General features: G+C 48.5%; 1 protein-coding gene and 1 pseudogene across 1 annotated transcript in view; both read right to left on the reverse strand.

Annotated features, from left to right (window-relative positions):
• Positions 1–4,188, reverse strand: part of LOC119332636 (receptor-like protein 15) — a 7,567-nt gene extending 3,379 nt beyond the window's left edge. Inside the window, exon 1 of the mRNA XM_037605800.1 lies at positions 3,643–4,188. Coding sequence (XP_037461697.1) covers positions 3,643–4,003 — 361 coding nt within the window. The 5' untranslated portion in view covers positions 4,004–4,188. The remainder of the gene's footprint in view (positions 1–3,642) is intronic.
• Positions 4,189–5,003: 815 nt separating this feature from the next.
• The window catches only part of LOC119333207, an 80,553-nt pseudogene continuing 65,530 nt past the window's right edge, over positions 5,004–20,026 (reverse strand).

The following is a 20,026-nucleotide window of genomic DNA, read 5'->3' on the forward strand; positions in this document are numbered from 1 at the left end:
CGTGGTGGTCGGCAGAGGGATGACTTCACGATATCTCGTCGTTGTTCTCCCCCTCGTTGGCGAGCTTGACGTGGGGGTCGAAGTAGCGGTGGGGAGGTGGCGATGGATCTTGGGAGGCGGTGGTAGCGAATACGACATACGAACGAGAGATAGGCGATGGTGTTAGAGTCAAGGAATACGGTGTAGGAGTGAGGATGGCGACCATGATCCGTGCAAGGGGCGTGGTGGCGTCGGAAGGCGGCACATGATCTGAGGGATGCGATGACGGAGCTCGACTGTCGGCTCAAAGCAGGGGCAACTGTTGCAAAAATGGATGAATGTGGGGTGGGCTATGGTTTCGGGGGGCGGTAGCACTAGATTTTATTACCGGAGACAGGCCAATCGACCAGTGCACCGGTCTTCCTGCCTTAAATGCAAGAGGGGAGTAGTCTCCCCATTTCTACTAAGAGAATGCCCACTACTAAAGAAAAATTTGGCTAGTGAGGCAAAGTTTAGTGATCAAGAGCTGTTTTTTGAGGCACTAAACTTTTTAGGGATTTGCTATATGGGGTTTACTTTCCCAAACAACACCCCGGTCGACAATCCCCACCCCCCAACCTAGGGTCAATCAGTTACCGATGTGTTTGTACATATGTTATCAGGTTGGTGCTGCGTATATTATCATGCTATTTACACCTAGGTTACCCAGGATATATTTTCAACAATATTTTTCCTTGGGTTAAAGTTACCGTAGTTGTTGTACCTAAGTTATCAAATCCATTGTGTATATATTTTCATGATATTTATAAAAGAATTTACTGGTATTATGTTTTCAACAACCTTTTTTCCACCGCAAAAGTTGTCGCGGTGTTTGTACCCAAGTTATCAGGTCAACGGTGTGTCTATTACCATCCTATTTATACAGAAGTTATCGAGGACAACTTATTTCACAGGTAAAAATGTTATCGCTTTGTCTGTAACCCAAGTTATGAGGTCCCTAATATGTATATTATCATACTATTTTACACAGAAGTTAACGGCGGTATGTTTTTCAACAACTCTCCCCAATCAAAGTTACCTGGTGTTTGTATCTAAAGTATTAGGTCTGCAATGTGTATTTCCATCCTATTTACATAGAAGTTATTAGGGGTGTGTATTCAACAATTTTTTTCCCAGGTAAAAAGTTACCATAATATTTATACCTAAGTTATGAGGTTTGTGATACGTATATCACCGCTATTTTACAGTAAAGATACCGACAATATGTTTTTCAACAACTTGCCTCCATAAAAGTTATCGCGGTGTTTGTACCTAAGTTATCAGGTTTGCGGTGTGTCTATTACCAATTATCTGATGTGTCCCATGGCAAGTGCGCCGCTCCGCAGTCTAACATCGGTCCTGGGTGGCCAGCCAGATGAAGATCTTGTAGCATAATGGGGCCCATGTCTTCTAGGTCAGCTTGGCATGCGGTGCTGAGATGCATCCCTGGAATAGGGCAGAGTAACAGGAACGGCAAATTTGACAATTCTGACCTTGGAACGAAATCAAATCACAGAATGAACTGCCCGCAAAACTATTTCACGCGGCTGACCTTTTTGTGTGGCGCCCGACATGCAGGCGTAGGGTGTGGCGTCAGCGTGTCGGGCGCCACACAAAAGGTCAACCGCGTGAAATAGTTCTACAGGCAGTTTATTCTATGATTTGATTTCATCCATAGGTCAAAATTGTCAAATTTTCTAACAAGAACTAGCAGAGTATTGCCCGGAGGAGGTCCATCGCCAACGAATGGTGTCCGTGGCATCAGAGAGGTCGACGGGACGAACACGCCGCCAATGATCGATACACTCGATGGTTGCAAGGGGTCCGAGGCCCCCCTCGAATGTCCCGCGTCCAGGCCCGATGTAGGAGGTCGTCAGCCACAGACCGAGCCTTCCGCCATCGCTTGGGAACCAAGGCAAGAACGGTCGGTGCAACTTAGCGACGTACTGCCCTTGGAGTAATGCATCGCTGTGTGCATCTACACACATCTTCAGCGATTTGAAAGGAAGCGTCGCTGATCTGATTCCTTCGGTCAGCCAGGTAAGATTGTTGTTCTCGACTCCTGCTCGAAAGCCGCCGCAAGCCACCAAAATCGTCCCTTCACTCTTTTTAGAGAAAAGGCATACGCCCGACTTTATAAATAAATTCATAAATCATCCCTTTATTCAGGTCAGGGCGCTGTCCAAATCAACCACAACACCAAAGTCTCTGCCACCTATGATTTATCAGCCTTCCTACAAGAAGGGCCACCAGCCTTCCATCTGAGGATCCTGCCAGTGCCCATCTCCTTCCGCTAGCACCTGCCTCCTTCCACCCAAGGATCCCGCCAGCGTCGTCTGCTTCCACCAGCGCTCACCTCCTTCCTGGTCTGACCCGAGGATCCCGTCATCGCCTGCTAGCCCTCGCCTCCTTCTGCCTTGTTGTTAGATCATTGGTCCACGGGGAGACAAGCGACAGGAGTGTGCCGACGGTGAGATCGGATGGAGAGGAGATGCAAGTGGCGGAGGTAGAGGTGAAGGAGAAGGTGGGAGTGTATGGAACATTTGGATGGCCTCAAGAGTAGGAGAAAGAGAGGTCATGGGAGGAAGAAAAATGGGAGAGGGGGAGCAAGGTAATGAGGATGTTGTACCCCCATTATTCTAACCCACACCGTTCGATTTTACCACCACCACCACTGACTCCTATCTGTTCACATGTCTAATCTTTCTTGTGACCACGTCAAGGATATGTTTCTCCCGTTGCACCGTATGGACATTTTTGCTATACCTAATAATAAAGACATTACTGCTTCTTGTGATACATCACATAAATTGCCCCCAAAGTTGCAAAATATTATCCATCGATGCCACTTATAAGTGTCAACAAATGTTTCACACAATGGAATCCCTCGACTGGGCCAGCCCACGCAGTAGGGACCTCCTATAATTCGCTCTGCGCGTTGGGAGAAGACAAAACCGGCCCGTTTGAACCGGCCCATGTGTGGGCAGCCTGTTTTCAAATTTCATTTTTTTATTTTCTGTTTTCATTTTTTCACCTTTAAATAATTTGGTACTTAAAAAAAGTTCCACAAAATTTAGAATTTTAAAATAAAATTTGCAATAAATTGTAAAATATTTGTGGATTCAAAAAATGTTCACATATTAAAAAAATGTTCTCAATTTTAAAAATAAATGTTTGGGAAATCAAAAAATATTCATTATTTTGAAAAAAGTTCGTGCACTAAAAAATATTAATGAGTTGAACAAAATGTTTGTCACAATGTTATCGGTAATGCGGCAAAATGTTGTCATGGCCGTTGAAGATTATGATTTTTTTTTTCTTCCGTTGCAACGCACAGGCCTTTTTGCTACTCCCTCCGTTGCTAAATATTTGTCTTTCTAGAGGTTTCAACAAGTGACTATATATGGAGCAAAATGAGTGAATCTACATTCTAAACTATGTCTATATACATCCGTATGTGGTAGCTCATTTGAAATATCTAAAAAGACAAATATTTAGGAACTGAGTGAGTAGTTGTAAAGAATGCTAGTCCCTCCTATCTAAAGTTTTACTAAAGGAGCGGACAAGTAATATGGATAGAATGTAGCAAATATGGCAACATTTAATAGAGTTTGACTGAATTACCTGCACCAGGATAGCATCCTTGTATATAGAGGTAATTGAGGGACAGATTCCGCAGCTCTTGTAAGGGAAGGAACGTGGTAGCGTTGAGTAGCCCCGAGCCGGAGCCAATACTCTCAAGTATACTGAGGTCGAGGCCGGTGACACGGCCTGTGCGGGAGCTGCAGGTCACCGCGTCCCACTCGCAGCAATCTCTACTGCTCCAGTCCAGCGAATCATAGTAGTCGAACTGGTCGAGGATGTCCAAAAGCGCCGACTTCTCGTCGTGCCTGCACCCCTCGCACCCCGGCAGGAACGGCGTGCCGCACATCATCACAAAGCAGCATAGCACGGCCACCGCCGCCGCCGGCGATGTGCGCGACATGGTCACTGCAGGCAGCAGGCTCCCTACAGGTCATTGCTGCGTGCGCACGCTCTTGTTAGTTTCTTCTGCGTGCCGGCCTCTCTTTATGTACTTAGTAATTAGTATACACAGTGGCAGAAGACTTGCCGGAATTAGTGCCGGAGTTTCTAGAGTCGGCGACTTGTATGCATGATTCCGATGGGAGTGGACGGACCGGCGAGCATGGGCCGGCCAGATTCGCAGGATTAGGGATACAAAGACTCCACCTGCGGGTCGCGCACGGTACCCCAGACTAGTGGTCAGTGACCTGTGGAGCGAGGAGTGGTATGTAGCTCTTGCCCTGTCGCCTGTGTCCGTGGTGCGACTATGATGGCAGGAGCTAGTGGCAAGCCGGGCCAAGCTTTCAATGGTCTGATCGTTTTCACTTGTCCAGCTCAACTCTGTCGACAAGACTGGTCACACTAACATTGCACCTTCTTGGACTTCTTCCGATCTCACTCTCCGCCCCGCCCCGCCCCGGTGGTGGCGCCAAATGCCTTCTCCTTCCCCGTGGCTGCCGTTGCGTCCACCAAGACCAAGGCCAAGGGTGTGGTGGTGTCTGCAATGCCAACAACGACCCTGCTGAATCGATCAACCCTTCCTTCTCCGTTGAAGCGTTGAGTGCTTGCTGTAAGGGATTAGGTGACGGTGCTGTTCTTCCAATCATGACAAGACACCGAGGTCGTTTAAACTCTGGAAACATGGTGTTCTTCCAACCATTTATTTTGGTCTGATCCATGAGGGTTTCACTTATTGCGCTTGCGCTATAGACAAAATATAATCGGAATTTACGATTCATCATAAATCAATAGTCAGAATTTTAGCCATTGTTGCGCTTTAACCTCTGAAGGTGTTCATCACTATCAGGTCTGAACCACTACTTGCTTTGGGTGGAAACTGCTTTCGAAATTGCTTCGCGGACCTAACGAAATTATGCTCCACCACGAGTTGAGTACACCTAACGAAATTATGCCAGATATCCTTACGATCGGCCCAGGGATCTTATATTGCTCATGAAAGATGAGATCATATCGGGGTCTTTTTTAATTCCAACAGAACCACATACTCTGACATCGACACCATCTGGCTTCAGAACAGAAACTGCTGCACAAACATCAAAGAAGAAGATAGGAATATTGAGTATTTCCATACAGTGGCAAACCAACGGAGAAGGAAAACTACTATCCACTCCCTGGATGGCCCTCTTGGACCAGTTACTGACACTAAAGAAATGCTTGGGATTGCTAACAACTTCTATAAAGATCTCTTCAAGAAAGAGGAAAGAGGTGGGATCCAATTAGACCCAACCTTTTTCTCTGATGAAGAGAAAGTTAACTCTACTGAAAATGAAGCCCTTGAGGCCCCCTTCTTAGAAAAGGAAATCAAGAAGGCTGTCTTTGAATCATATCCAGATGGTGCCCCTGGCCGAGATGGCATCCCCTTCTTTTTTTACCAGAACTTTTGGGGGCCGATCAAAAAAGACCTGTTAGCTATGTTTGAAGTTTTTCATCAGGGGGATCTGACTATTCATAGACTTAATTTTGCTATGCTGACTTTGATTCCAAAAGAAGCAGATGCTTCCAGCATGAAAAAGTTTAGGCCCATTAGTTTGCTAAACTGTAGTTTCAAGATCTTCACCAAAGTCCTCACAAATAGACTAACCATGATCCTGCAAAGGTTTATTGCTAGTAAGCAATCAACCTTCCTTAAGGGCAGATATATCTTAGAAAGTATGGTTACAGCTCATGAGATTCTACACTCCATCCACTCTACTAAAAGGCAAGGCCTAGTGCTTAAGCTAGACTATGAAAAAGCTTTTGATAAAGTAGATTTGGATTTCCTTGAAGAGCTGCTTAGAAAGAGAGGCTTTGGAGATAAATGGGTCCATTGGATCCTTCAAGTAATTGAGGTGGATCAGTGGGTGTTAAGCTTAACAACACTGAGAGTGATTTTTCCTTACAGGAAAAGGTTTGAGGCAGGGGGACCCCATTTCTCCCCTGTTATTCAACCTAGTAGTTGATATTCTAACTAGGATGTTAATGAAAGCAACAAATCATCAGCTGATACAAGGGTTGTGTGCTGAAATTTGCCCTGGAGGGATAGTATGTCTCCAATATGCTGATGATACCATCTTATTCTTAGATAATAATCTAGAACATACCAGGAACCTTAAGATGGTTCTCTCCTGTTTTGAGATAATCTCTGGAATGAGAATAAACTATAGTAAAATTGAGCTCATACCAGTTCACATGGATGCAGCTGAGGTGGGAGAATTCTTAGATATACTAGAATGTACTTTAGGTTCCTTCCCCATCAAGTACCTTGGGATTCCTTTGCACTATGATAAACTTAAGAGAGAAGATGTTCAACCACTTATTGACAAGATTATGAAAAGGATTGCAGGGTGGAGGGGAAAGCTCCTCTCTTACAGGGGGAGAATAATCCTCATCCAAGCATGTCTAGCTAGTATTCCTGTGTACTTGCTTTCTTTCTTTAAATTTCCTAAATGTGCAATAGAACTTATTAATGCCCAAATGGCAAATTGTCTATGGAATGATTTTGAAGGGCACAGGAAAATACATCTAGCTAACTAGAAGACAGTCTATATGAAGAAAGAATTTGGGGGGCTTGGCATCCCAAATCTTCATGATGTCAACATCTGCCTCTTAGGATCTTGGGTTAAAAGATACTATGAAGGTGAGGGGAAACCATGGAAGATGATGATAGACCAGAAATATATGAGAGGCAAAACTAATGTTTTTGTCCCTAGCACCTCCACCAATACCTCTAGCTTCTGGAAAGGAGTGAAATCCATTATCCAAACTTTGAAATTTGGGTATAGATGGAAAATAGGGACAGGAGATAAGATTAGGTTCTGGGAAGATACTTGGTTTGGCACCTCCCCCCTAGCAGTACAATTCTGGCACATCTATATGATTTGCAATGAGCAAAACAAGAGTGTCAGAGATATCTAGGATGGTGAAAAACGCTGAAGTTGACCTTTAGGAGAAACTTTGATAGTAAGCTGATGGAGCAATGGTACCAGCTAGTGGAGATTGCCAAAGCAATCACCTTCGATGGTGATGTTGATGCTCTGATCTGGCAACTTGAGAATAAGGGTGTCTACTCCTCTAGCTCTTTGTAGCACGTGCTTAACTTTAGAGGGGTGCAACCCCTGTTTCTTCCAGCTGTTTGGAAACTAGCAGTGCCCCCAAAGATCCATGTCTTCCTTTGGTTGTTTTCCGAAAACAAGCTGATGACTAGAGACAACCTTAGGAAAAGGCATGTGATCAAGCCGCTGGATTATGTCTTCTGTGCGGAGCAAGAAACAAACCATCATTTATTTTTTGACTGTGTTGTAGCCAAAAATATATGGTCGTTTGTCAATCTCTTTTTCCAAAAGAACTTGGGTGCAAACTTTGAATCTGTGGCCTGACTCTGGGTCTCTAATAAAAAGAATTTAGCTTTGAACGTAGTTAGTTCTGCTGTCCTTTGGTGTTTATGGAAATATAGGAACTCTATGATTTTTAACAACACCACTTGGACATCTATCATTCAGGTGTGGAGACTGATACACAGGATGATCAAGTACTGGGTGATTCTGATCCCAGAAGCAAGCAAAGCCCGCGAGGAAGAGTTCTTGAGTGCGCTGGCGAAGCTACTCCAGCAACCCCTGATGATATCATGTGGCTGAAGAAGAACCCTGGTTTGGATACTGGGGTATGCTGGGACAACCTCAAGATCTCTGAAGACGGCGGTTTCTCTTCACCGGCCAAGAAGCATGACACCGACGACAAGACCATGGTGAACAGCCCCGTGTCTACCCTCGCAATCTGCTGGTCACCCCAGGCGGCACTGGCGCCACCACTCAAGAGAAGAGGAGCGAGCGAGTTGTGTGGGGTGATCACTGGTTAACAGGCGCCTGTTTGCCTTGGTGTGCTTTCATTTGTCCTTTGGCTCCTTACGAGCAGAGCTGTAATTTCTCTGTTTTAGTCTGAATTGGTGAACCTTAGTTTCAGTAGTTTCTTTGAACAAAAAAGATGCTGTATGGTTTCATTTTGGTTAATGGAACCGGGGAGCGGCCTCCCTGTTCTTCTAAAAAAACATTATTTGCGTAAAGGCCTCCAGCCAATAGCCAGCCATTCTTGCTTCTAACAGAGGGCATGTGAAATTTTTGACAGTTCAATCCCTTGCCACTGTAAAACAAGCGATTATCCTTTTTTCGGTGGGCGATTTCGAGAAGCACAATATGCACGTAGGTTCATAGACTTCCAAAAACAAATGAGTATGCATGATGTAGAACGTAAGCAAATGTCGAAATCAGGAGCCATTCCGCGAGTTCATCCTGGACCTATTCCAAATCCAGGCGTTTTGGCCGATGGTTAAGGAGATCATCCTGGACCTATTCTGCGAGTTATCTAGGGGGGACTCTAGACATGTCCCGGCTTAACCGTGGGATCATTTTCCTGATTCCAAAGGTACTGGGAGCTATGGACATTAGGCAGTTCTGTCCCATCACAGTCCTTAGTGTGATATTCCGGATATTGGCGAAGGGCTATGCCACTAGGGCGGCCCTTATAGCTCCCTAGATCCACCATCCGAACCAGTCGGCCTTTATGAAAGGCAGATATATTCTGGATGGGATCCTCGTCCTTCACGAGGTCATTCATGAGGTCAAGCACAAACACCTTCGCGCGGTGTTCTTCAAGATTGATTTTCATAAAGCCTATGACATTGTTCATTGGTCCTTCCTTAGGGAGGTGTTACTCAAGCGTGGATTTGACTCCCACTGGGTTGCCCGCGTGATGCAGTTAGTGACGAGTGGTCGGACTGCGGTGAACATTAATGGGGAGATCGGGTCCTACTTCACGACGGGCCAAGGTGTCCGGCAGGGTGACCCGATCTCCCCTTTTCTGTTCAGTCTTGTGGTCGATGCTCTGGCCTCGATCCTAGACTTGGCCAAGTGACCCGACCACATTAGGGGGATTTGTTCCCATCTTGTTCCCAATGGAGGCCTGACAACCTCCAATATGCGGATGACACCATTATCATGGTGGAAGGCTCGGACGAGGATATCCAGAACCTCAAGTTCCTCCTTCTCTGCTTTCAGGAGATGTCGGGCCTCACGATTAACTTCGCGAAGATCCAGGTGATGGTCCTTGGATATTCCCCAGTGGAAGCTCAGCGAATTGCCAATCGCTTGAATTGTCGGTTGGGATCCTTCCCGACAACTTACCTAGGCATACCAATTAGTGACACTCGCCTACTGGAGAAGGACTTCCGCCCAATAATCGCCAAACTCCAACCCCAGATGGAGCCTTGGCAGGGGAGATGGCTATCCAAAGCCGCTCGAGTGATTTTGATGAACTCCTCCCTTATTAGCCTGCTGATGTACGTCATGGGATTCTATTGTATACATGAATCCCTGCATCACGAGGTCACCAAACTACTTTCCAGATTCTTCTGGGCTGGAGAGAATAATAAACAGAAATACCACATGGTGAAGTGGTCCGAGATTTGTAAGCCCAAAGACCAGGGGGGTTTAGGGATAATCTCGTCCAAGTGTATGAATATTGCTCTCTGTTGGAAATATGCCCTAGAGGCAATAATAAAATGGTTATTATTATATTTCCTTGTTCATGATAATTATCTATTGTTCATGCTATAATTGTGTTATCAGGAAATCGTAATACATGTGTGAATACATAGACCACAACACGTCCCTAGTGAGCCTCTAGTTGACTAGCTCGTTGATCAAAAGATAGTCATGGTTTCCTGACTATGGACATTAGATGTCATTGATAACGAGATCACATCATTAGGAGAATGATGTGATGGACAAGACCCAATCCTAAGCATAGCTCAAAGATCGTGTAGTTTGTTTGCTAGAGCTTTTTCGAATGTCAAGTATCATTTCCTTAGACCATGAGATTGTGCAACTCCCGGATACCGTAGGAGTGCTTTGGGTGTGCCAAACGTCACAACGTAACTGGGTGACTATAAAGGTGCTCTACGAGTATCTCCGAAAGTGTCTGTTGGGTTGGCACGAATCGAGACTGGGATTTGTCACTCCGTATGACGGAGAGGTATCTCCGGGCCCACTCGGTAATGCATCATCATAATGAGCTCAATGTGACCAAGTGGTTGATCACGGGATCATACATTACGGTACGAGTAAAGTGATTTGCCGGTAATGAGATTGAACAATGTATTGGGATACCGACGATCGAGTCTCGGGCGAGTAACGTACCGATTGACAAAGGGAATTGTATACGGGATTGACTGAATCCTCGACATCGTGGTTCATCCGAAGAGATCATCGAGGAGCATGTGGGAACCAACATGGGTATCCAGATCCCGCTGTTGGTTATTGACCGGAGAGTCGTCTTGGTCATGTCTGTGTGTCTCCCGAACCCGTAGGGTCTACACACTTAAGGTTCGGTGACGCTAGGGTTGTAGGGATATTAGTATGCGGTAACCTGAAAGTTGTTCAGAGTCCCGGATGAGATCCCGGACATCACGAGGAGTTCCAGAATGGTTCGGATGTGAAGAATTATATATAGGAAGTACAGTTTCGGCCACCGGGAAAGTTTCGGGGGTCACCGGTATTGTACCGGGACCATCGGAAGGGTCCCGGAGGTCCATCGGGTGGGGCCACCTATCCCGGCGGGCCCCATGGGCTGAAGTGGGAGGGGAACCAGCCCCTGATGGGCTGGTGCGCCCCCTTGGGCCTCCCCCTGCGCCTAGGGTTGGAAATCCTAGGGGTGGGGGGCGCCCCACTTGGCTTGGAGCAAGCCACCCCCTTGGCCGCCGCCGCCCCCATCTAGATGGGATCTAGAGGGGCCGGCGCGCCCCTGGACCCCTATATAAAGAGGGGGGAGGGAGGGCTGCACACCCTAGCCCCTGGCGCCTCCCTCTCCCTCCCGTGACACCTCTCCCTTTCGTTGAGCTTGGCGAAGCCCTGCCGAGAACACCGTTGCTTCCACCACCACGCCGTCGTGCTACTGGATCTCCATAAACCTCTCCTTCCACCTTGCTGGATCAAGAAGGAGGAGACGTCTTCCCAACCGTACGTGTGTTGAACGCGGAGGTGCCGTCCGTTTGGCACTCGGTCATCGGTGATTTGGATCACGACGAGTACGACTCCATCAACCCCGTTCTCTTGAACGCTTCCGCGCGCGATCTACAAGGGTATGTAGATGCACTCCCCTTTCCCTCGTTGCTAGATAACTCCATAGATTGATCTTGGTGATGCGTAGAAAATTTTAAATTCTGCTGCGTTCCCCAACACTGGCATCATTAGCTAGGTCTATGCGTAGTTTCTATGCACGAGTAGAACACAAAGCAGCTGTGGGCGTCGATATTGTCAATTTACTTGCCGTTACTAGTCTTATCTTGATTCGGCGGCATCATGGGATGAAGCGGCCCGGACCGACCTTACACGTACGCTTACGTGAGACTGGTTCCACCGACTGACATGCATTAGTTGCATAAGGTGGCTAGCGGGTGTCTGTCTCTCCCACTTTAGTCTGATCGGATTCGATGAAAAGGGTCCTTATGAAGGGTAAATAGAAATTGGCATATCACGTTGTGGTTTTGGCATAGGTAAGAAACGTTCTTGCTAAGAAACCTATAGCAGCCACGTAAAAATTTGCAACAACAATTAGAGGACGTCTAACTTGTTTTTGCAGCATGTGCCGTGTGATGTGATATGGCCAAAAAGGATGTGATGAATGATATATGTGATGTATGAGATTGATCATGTTCTTGTAATAGGAATCACGACTTGCATGTCGATGAGTATGACAACCGGCAAGAGCCATAGGAGTTGTCTTAATTTATTTATGACCTGCGTGTCAACATATAACGTCATGTAATTACTTTACTTTATTGCTAAACCATTAGCCATAGTAGTAGAAGTAATAGATGACGAGACAACTTCATGAATACACGATGATGGAGATCATGGTGTTATGCCGGTGACGACGATGATCATGGCGCCCCGAAGATGGAGATCAAAAGGAGCAAATGATATTGGCCATATCATGTCACTATTTGATTGCATGTGATGTTTATCATGTTTTACATCTTATTTGCTTAGAACGACGGTAGCTTAAATAAGATGATCCCTCGTAATAATTTCAAGAAAGTGTACCCCCTAACTGTGCATCGTTGCGAAGGTTCGTTGTTTTGAAGCACCACGTGATGATCGGGTGTGATAGATTCTAATGTTCGAATACAACGGGTGTAAGCCAGATTTACACACGCAATACACTTAGGTTGACTTGACGAGCCTAGCATGTACAGACATGGCCTCGGAACACGGAAGACCGAAAGGTCGAGCATGAGTCGTATAGAAGATACGATCAACATGAAGATGTTCACCGATGTTGGCTAGTCCGTCTCACGTGATGATCGGACACGGCCTAGTTGACTCAGACTAGAGGGATGTCTATCTGAGTGGGAGTTCATTGAAAAATTTGATTAGTTGAACTTAATTATCATGAACTTAGTCTAAAATCTTTACAATGTGTCTTGTAGATCAAATGGCCCACGCTAATGTTGCCCTCAACTTCAATGCCTTCCTAGAGAAAACCAAGCTGAAAGATGATGGCAACAACTATACGGACTGGGTCCGGAACCTGAGGATCATCCTCATACCTGCCAAGAAAGATTATGTCCTAGAAGCACCGCTAGGTGACGCACCCATCCCAGAGAACCAAGACGTTATGAAAGCTTGGCAGTCACGTGCTGATGATTACTCCCTCGTTCAGTGCGGCATGCTTTACAACTTAGAACCGGGGCTCCAAAAGCGTTTTGAGCAACACGGAGCATATGAGATGTTCGAAGAGCCGAAAATGGTTTTCCAAGCTCATGCCCGGGTCGAGAGATATGAAGTCTCCAACAAGTTCTTCAGTTGTAAGATGGGGGAAAATAGTTCTGTCAGTGAGCACATACTCAAAATGTCTGGGTTGCACAACCGCTTGACTCAGTTGGGAGTTAATCTCCCGGATGATGCGGTCATTAACAGAATCCTTCAGTTGCTTCCACCGAGCTACAAGAGCTTTGTCATGAACTTCAATATGCAGGGGATGGAAAAGACCATTCCTGAGGTATATTCAATGCTGAAATCAGCGGAGGTGGAGATCAAAAGGGAACATCAAGTGTTGATGGTGAATAAAACCACTAAGTTTAAGAAAGGCAAGGGTAAGAAGAACTTCAAGAAGGACGGCAAGGGGGTTGCCGCGCCCGGTAAGCAAGCTGCCGGGAAGAAGCCAAAGAATGGACCCAAGCCCGAGACTGAGTGTTTTTATTGCAAGGGAAGTGGTCACTTGAAGCGGAACTGCCCCTGTCGGTGTCAAAATCGGCGGATCTCGGGTAGGGGGTCCCGAACTGTGCGTCTAGGCCGGATGGTAACAGGAGGCAGGGGACATGATGTTTTACCCAGGTTCGGGCCCTCTTGATGGAGGTAAAACCCTACGTCCTGCTTGATTGATATTGATGATATGGGTAGTACAAGAGTAGATCTACCACGAGATCAGAGAGGCTAAACCCTAGAAGCTAGCCTATGGTATGATTGTTGTTTGTCCTACGGACTAAAACTCTCTGGTTTATATAGACACCGGAGAGGGCTAGGGTTACACAGAGTCGGTTACAATGGTAGGAGATCTACATATCCGTATCGCCAAGCTTGCCTTCCACGCCAAGGAAAGTCCCTTCCGGACACGGGATGAAGTCTTCAATCTTGTATCTTCATAGTCCAGGAGTCCGGCCGAAGGTATAGTCCGGCCATCCGGACACCCCCTAATCCAGGACTCCCTCAGTAGCCCCTGAACCAGGCTTCAACGACGACGAGTCCGGCATGCAGATTTTCTTCGGCATTGCAAGGCGGGTTCCTCCTCCAAGTACTTCATAGAAGATTTTGAACACAAAGGTAGTGTCTGGCTCTGCAAAATAAGTTTCCACATATCGCCATAGAGAGAATAATATTTACACAAATCTAATCTGCTAACGTATTCCGTAGCGTGACATCACACCACGCCCAAGTCTTTATTCGAATCGTTTTACTGTCCCACCTTAGCGTGTTTAGCGAGGCGGTTTCCTTGGCACGTCTTGTTAAAGCAGAGATCGTGTCCCCTTATTCCAGGATTCTCATCAATACGGGTGTGGGTAACCCAACCGCGCCATTGACTATGGCGCTTGGGAGATAAGTGAGTTTTACCAGGCTGGTGGGGGTGCATAGTCGCGTCCGCCCATATAAGGGGATAAGGATCCACCTTTTCATCCACGCCTTCTTCCTCCTTTGCCTATCCATTTCCACGCACTCGAGTTCCAGCGCCCAAGTCCACACACCCCACCTCAACCTTCTCCAGCCATGTCCGGAGCGGGAGGCAAGTGGATGGTCTCCTCCGTCACGGAGGGACACACCAAAAGACTGAGGAAGGCCGGATACATGTCTAACGACATTGCGCACCGGCTTCCTGAAGAGGGGAAACTCATCCCCACCCCTAGGCCCCATGAGAGGGTGGTGTTCCTCCCCCATTTCCTCCGCGGACTTGGCTTCCCTCCCATTTGTCCAGGGGCTCATGTTCTACTATGGCCTGGATTTCCACGATCTGGCCCCGAACTTTGTCCTCAATATCTCGGTGTTTATCGTTGTGTGCGAGGCGTTCTTCTACATCCGCCCCCATTTCGGCCTATGGCTCAAGACTTTCAATGTCAAGCCGAAGGTGGTGCGCGGCATCCAGGCGGAGTGCGGAGGCGCCATGGTGGGCAAGATGCCCAACGTCCTATGGCCCGAGGGCTCCTTCATGGAGTCCCTAAAGGGGTGGCAATCGGGGTGGTTTTACATCACCGAGCCGCGCGACCCTGAATGGGTTGCAGCCCCCGAGTTCCGATCCGGACCCCCTACGCAGCTCACCTCCTGGAAAGAGACGGGCCTGTCATGGGGTAAAGAAGGAGAGCTGACCGGACTCCAAACATGCGTCCAAACCCTGGTGGACAAGAAGCTCAAACTTGTCAACGTAGTCCAGGTTATGCTCATCCGCCAGATCCTCCCATTTCAACAATGAGCTTTCAACCTGTGGGAGTTCGACCCGGCGCAGCACCGAACTCTGAGCAGGCTCTTCGACACGACGTACGAAGATGCCTGGAAGGTGCTTTTCAAGGGCGCCGAGGCCCCCGCATCCTCTACCGAGGATCACGGATTCAGCACGCAGCGTCACGCTCGTGCGTTAAGCTGTTTTTACCTTTTACAGGGTATTAGGTTTTCATAGTTTGACTCCATGCGGGATCTAAGCTCTCTCACCTTTGACAGGATTGGCAGGAGATGTCCGGACAGTTCAACTGTCAGGCTCCTTTGCCCGAAGGCCCAGCGGACGCTCGCTTGGCGAAGCTGCTGGTTCCGGCACCCTATGTGGTGCTAGAGAAGAAGGCCAAGAAGAAGGCCACGGGGACTCGAAAGAGTGCCCGGCGCCTGGGGGTGTCGGATTCATCATCCGACGACTCCAAGACGCACTCCTCCCGTGAAGACGAGGAGGAGGAAGAAGATACCTCTCCCCCTCCAGTGGGGGGAGAGAAGAAAAGGAAGGCCGCCCCAACTGGGGAGGCCGAAGGGTCCAAGAAGGGGAAAACCCTTCCTCCGGACGACTCCACCAACACCGACGACGGCAATGAGGAGTTGCCGCAGAGGGCCAAGCCCCTGGCGAGATCGTAAGTGTCCGGGTACCAGAGTGATTCATAGTATTCCTCCATTGCACAGCTTTTCCTTATGTCGAACATGTTTATGCAGTCCACCCAAAGACCGGCTCGACGTGTCGTCGAGCGGTTCCCTGGATTCGTCGGATGTGAATTCGCTTCCGACGGCTACCTCCCCCCACCCTACGGACGACGCCGAGGTGCTGTCCCAACAGGTTCCAAGCCAGGAGGAGGTGGCCCTGGAGGCGCCGCAAGGCGACCTCCCGGACTCCAGGCGTGAAGGGGGTAGAACCCCCAAGGGCTCTAAGTCCGGCTTTGAGCCGGACACCGCGCCGGAACCTTCAACGGTTCCGGACTCCGGTAGGAAGCCTCCTTCCAAGAGGAGCAAGCCTACCGAGCCGGTGACCTCCGTCCAACCAGAGGCACCGGGCAATTTGCTGGAGACGCTTAACGGCGCCTCCATCGACGAGGAGCACTGCACTATTATGAGTGCGGTGATCAAGAAGGTTCAGTCCGCCAAGAGCGGACTGACTGAAGCCTGTGCCAGCCTTCTAACAGGCTTTGAGGTAAGTAAAGAATAAAAAATATTACCGCATAGACAGTATCCCCTGATGCTCTGTTCGGCGTTCAGAAAGAAAAGCCGAATAGAGGATCTAATAACATTCGTAGGAGTCTAACATAATCAAGTGAATATGCGTATGCAGGCTTCGCTACTGGCCTCCGCCGCACTGACTGCGGAGGTGGAGACGTTGAAGCAAAACCTTGCGCGGTCCGAGAACGAGCTCGGCCATGCCAAGAGGCAACTCGAGGAGAAGGAAGGTAAGTAATACCTTGTGCAAGTATATAGAGAAGATGTGGTTGCAAAAAATGACAGGATCAACGTGCTATTATAAGGGCCACGACCGAGGTGGCAACCCTTAAGAAAGCGCTGTCCGAGGCCGAAAACAGAGCGGCTGCGGAGTGTACAGAGAGAGGGAAGCAGGAGGCGCGGGTGGAGGAGGTGCAGAAAGAGCTCCAGGCTCTCGTGAAAAAACACGAGAGTTTGGAGCTTGACTCGAAGACGCAAGCGTCCGAGCTTGCGGCAGCCCTCGAAAGCACGAAGTCTGCCAAGGCCAAAGCCCAGAAAGCCCTCCAAGAAATTGGAGATATGAAGAATATAACGGCGGGTAAGGCATTCATTATGCAAAGCAAGCACATGAAAGTGAATTACTTGTTACTTACCCGAGTCCGGAGCTCTCCAGGAGCATTCGCAGATTTGCCCCGTAGTGTGTCTGATGCTGCCGCCTTCTATCGAGCTGAGGAGGGGAGCTCGACGGAGAAGGTGTTCTGGTCTCAGTATGCTAAGGCCGGACACCTGGTGTCTTTGAGTGACTAGATGAAGCAAATGGTCGAGCTCCACAAGGTTGCCGAACAGGCCATAAAGGGCCTCATAGTTCGGCTGTGGCCTGGAGAGGCTCTGCCTGGGAGGTACTTCGGGCTGGTGAGGCGGCTAGTGGATGCCTGTCCACGGCTTGAAGTAATCAAGCGCTCCGTCTGCATCGAAGGTGCCCGTAGGGCGCTTGCCCGTGCTAAAGTGCAATGGGGCAAGATGGATGCGGAGAAGCTGGTGAAGGACGGGCCGCCGCCGGGCAAGGAGCATCGCGTCCCGGAAGCGTATTATGAGGGCGTCCTGAAGGGTGCCCGCCTTATAGAGGATGAATGCTCCAAAGATGTAATTTTTGAGTAAACTCGCATTTGTGATCCTGTACGCTGAAAACTTGTTCATATGCGCTAAGCAACGCTTTTGAATTTAAAATATTACCTTCTGTGCGGCCGTTTATCAAATTTGAGAGATGGCGAGTCGTCAGTATCTGCCCCCATGGCACGAGTGCTGGGGTGTTCGGGATAAACATGAGCGCTCTTTTTCCCATTCTTGGGTCCTTCGAGGGAGGCGCTCAACACAACGAACAAGGCAATCGGACTATAATGCTTGAACACTCTCACTTAGCCATAGAATTCTATAATTTTAAATTTCGGCGAAGCCCCTAGTGTTCGGAAGACCGAGTTCGGGGCGCTATCCACGCCTAGGCCGGACAAAGCCGACTCCTCGCTCTAAGCGGCATAAGTCTTTAGGGACTCGAAAACCTCTCGAATAGCAACCAGCTCTCGCCTCATCATGACGGTCAGTTTTAGCTTTCTGTACTGAGGTGCTTAGCCCAGCTCAACTGGGGCACAATTGCAGTAGTTCTGCTAGTGCTACCTTAGCCGATATAACGGAACATAAGGTACCAAAACATAGGAGCCGGGCAAACCCAACTATTGACCCAAGACATGATTCGGAGCCGATGCATATAATGCTATAAATTTGGGGTGCCACACTTGTGAAAGTGTTCGGACTTCTCACACCATGTTGTGGGGTACTTAAGCCCCTGGCGTATTGGCCGTACCAAAGTGTACGGGTGCAACATGTCATTAATGAACATATATTCGTAAATAAGAGTAATGCAATAATAGACAGAATCTATGCATTGTTTATTTAAAAAGGGCTGCGATCAAAGCAGGACGATACAAATAGTGCGATAAGAAAAAGATGGGACTATCAAATATGTCCTTTCCAGGGGCGAGCTGCGGAATGTTATGCGAAACAGGTATATTGCTCATTATAGAGACCACCTTAGAGTTCCGTAGTGCGGCGTAGCTTTATGCTTCCCTGGTTGTATCATTTGTGCGGCAATTGTACTGCCGGACAAGCCTTCCGAAGAATGGAGTCCTGAAAATCATAGAAAATTAAGAAATCGGCAGCCCCTAGTGCGGTTTAAGCTGCGTTTCGGGCATGCCGTGATGGTGCCCCTCCCCTTGTGCCCATGGTATTTCCAGAGCGTAGTTATGTACGCGCAGCACTGGTTTCGCAAGTTCACGAGGGCTGGGGTTGGGGCCGCATTGTTACGCTTGCTCTGAACGTGCCGGGCGGTCTTGGTGTAGGTCACTCCGGGCGCGCTTGACGGTGTCCAGACGTTTAATGGCCGGACTAGAGAATTGCCTTGAGAGGCTGCTTTGTACTTCCGCTGCGATAGCCGCCGTATGCTCCTCCGCTCGGAGAGAGCGTTCGGTGTTTCCATTGACCGTGATGACGCCTCGAGGGCCTGGCATCTTGAGCTTGAGGTATGCGTAGTGCGGCACCGCATTGAACTTGGCAAATGCGGTTCGCCCGAGCAGTGAGTGATAGCCACTGCGGAACGGGACTATGTCGAAGATTAACTCCTCGCTTCGGAAATTATCCGGAGATCCGAAGACCACATCAAGTGTAACTGAGCCTGTACAATTGGCTTCTACACCTGGTATGACGCCTTTAAAGGTCGTTCTGGTGGGTTTAATCCTCGAGGGATCGATGCCCATTTTCTGCACTATATCCTGATAAAGCAGGTTCAGGCTGCTGTCGCCGTCCATAAAGACTCTAGTGAGGTGAAATCCGTCAATAATTGGGTCTAGAACCAATGCGGCGAATCCACCATGACGGATGCTAGTGGGGTGGTCCCTTCGATCAAAAGTGATCGGGCAGGAAGACCATGGGTTGAACTTTGGGGTGACTGGCTCCATCGCGTATACGTCCCTTAGCACACGCTTCCGCTCCCTCTTGGGGACGTGGGTTTCGTATATCATGTTCACCGTCCGCACTTGTGGGGGAAAACCTTTTTGTCCACTGTTGTTCGGTGGCCGGGGCTCCTCCTCGTCATCGCTATGCAGCCCCTTGTCTCTGCTTTTGGCATTTAACTTGCCTGCCTACTTAAACACCCAACAATCCCTGTTGGTGTGATTGGCTGGTTTTTCGGGGGTGCCATGTATCTGGCATGAGCGGTCGAGTATTCGGTCCAAACTGGACGGGCCCGGAGTATTTCTTTTGAATGGATTTTTCCGCTGACTAGGTTTGGAGCCTTTGAATCCGGCATTAACTGCCGTATCCTCAGCATTGTCACCGTTAATGCGGGGCATTTGCTTGTTGCGACGCGACCTGCCACTGCTGTCCTTGGTATCCGAATTACCAGGTCTCTTGGTCATGTTATTGCTGCGAGCTAGCCAGCTGTCTTCTCCTGCGCAAAAGCGGGTCATAAGTGTCGTGAGGGCTGCCATGGATTTCGGCTTTTCCTGTCCAAGGTGCCGTGCAAGCCACTCGTCGCGGATATTATGCTTGAAGGCTGCTAGGGCCTTTGTGTCCGGACATTCGACGATTTGATTTTTCTTTGTTAGGAACCGTGTCCAGAATTGTCTAGCCGATTCCTCTGGCTGCTGAATTATGTGGCTTAGGTCATCGACGTCTGGTGGTCGCACATA

This window comes from Triticum dicoccoides, chromosome 7A, assembly GCF_002162155.2.
Source record: "Triticum dicoccoides isolate Atlit2015 ecotype Zavitan chromosome 7A, WEW_v2.0, whole genome shotgun sequence".
NCBI lineage: Eukaryota > Viridiplantae > Streptophyta > Magnoliopsida > Poales > Poaceae > Triticum > Triticum dicoccoides.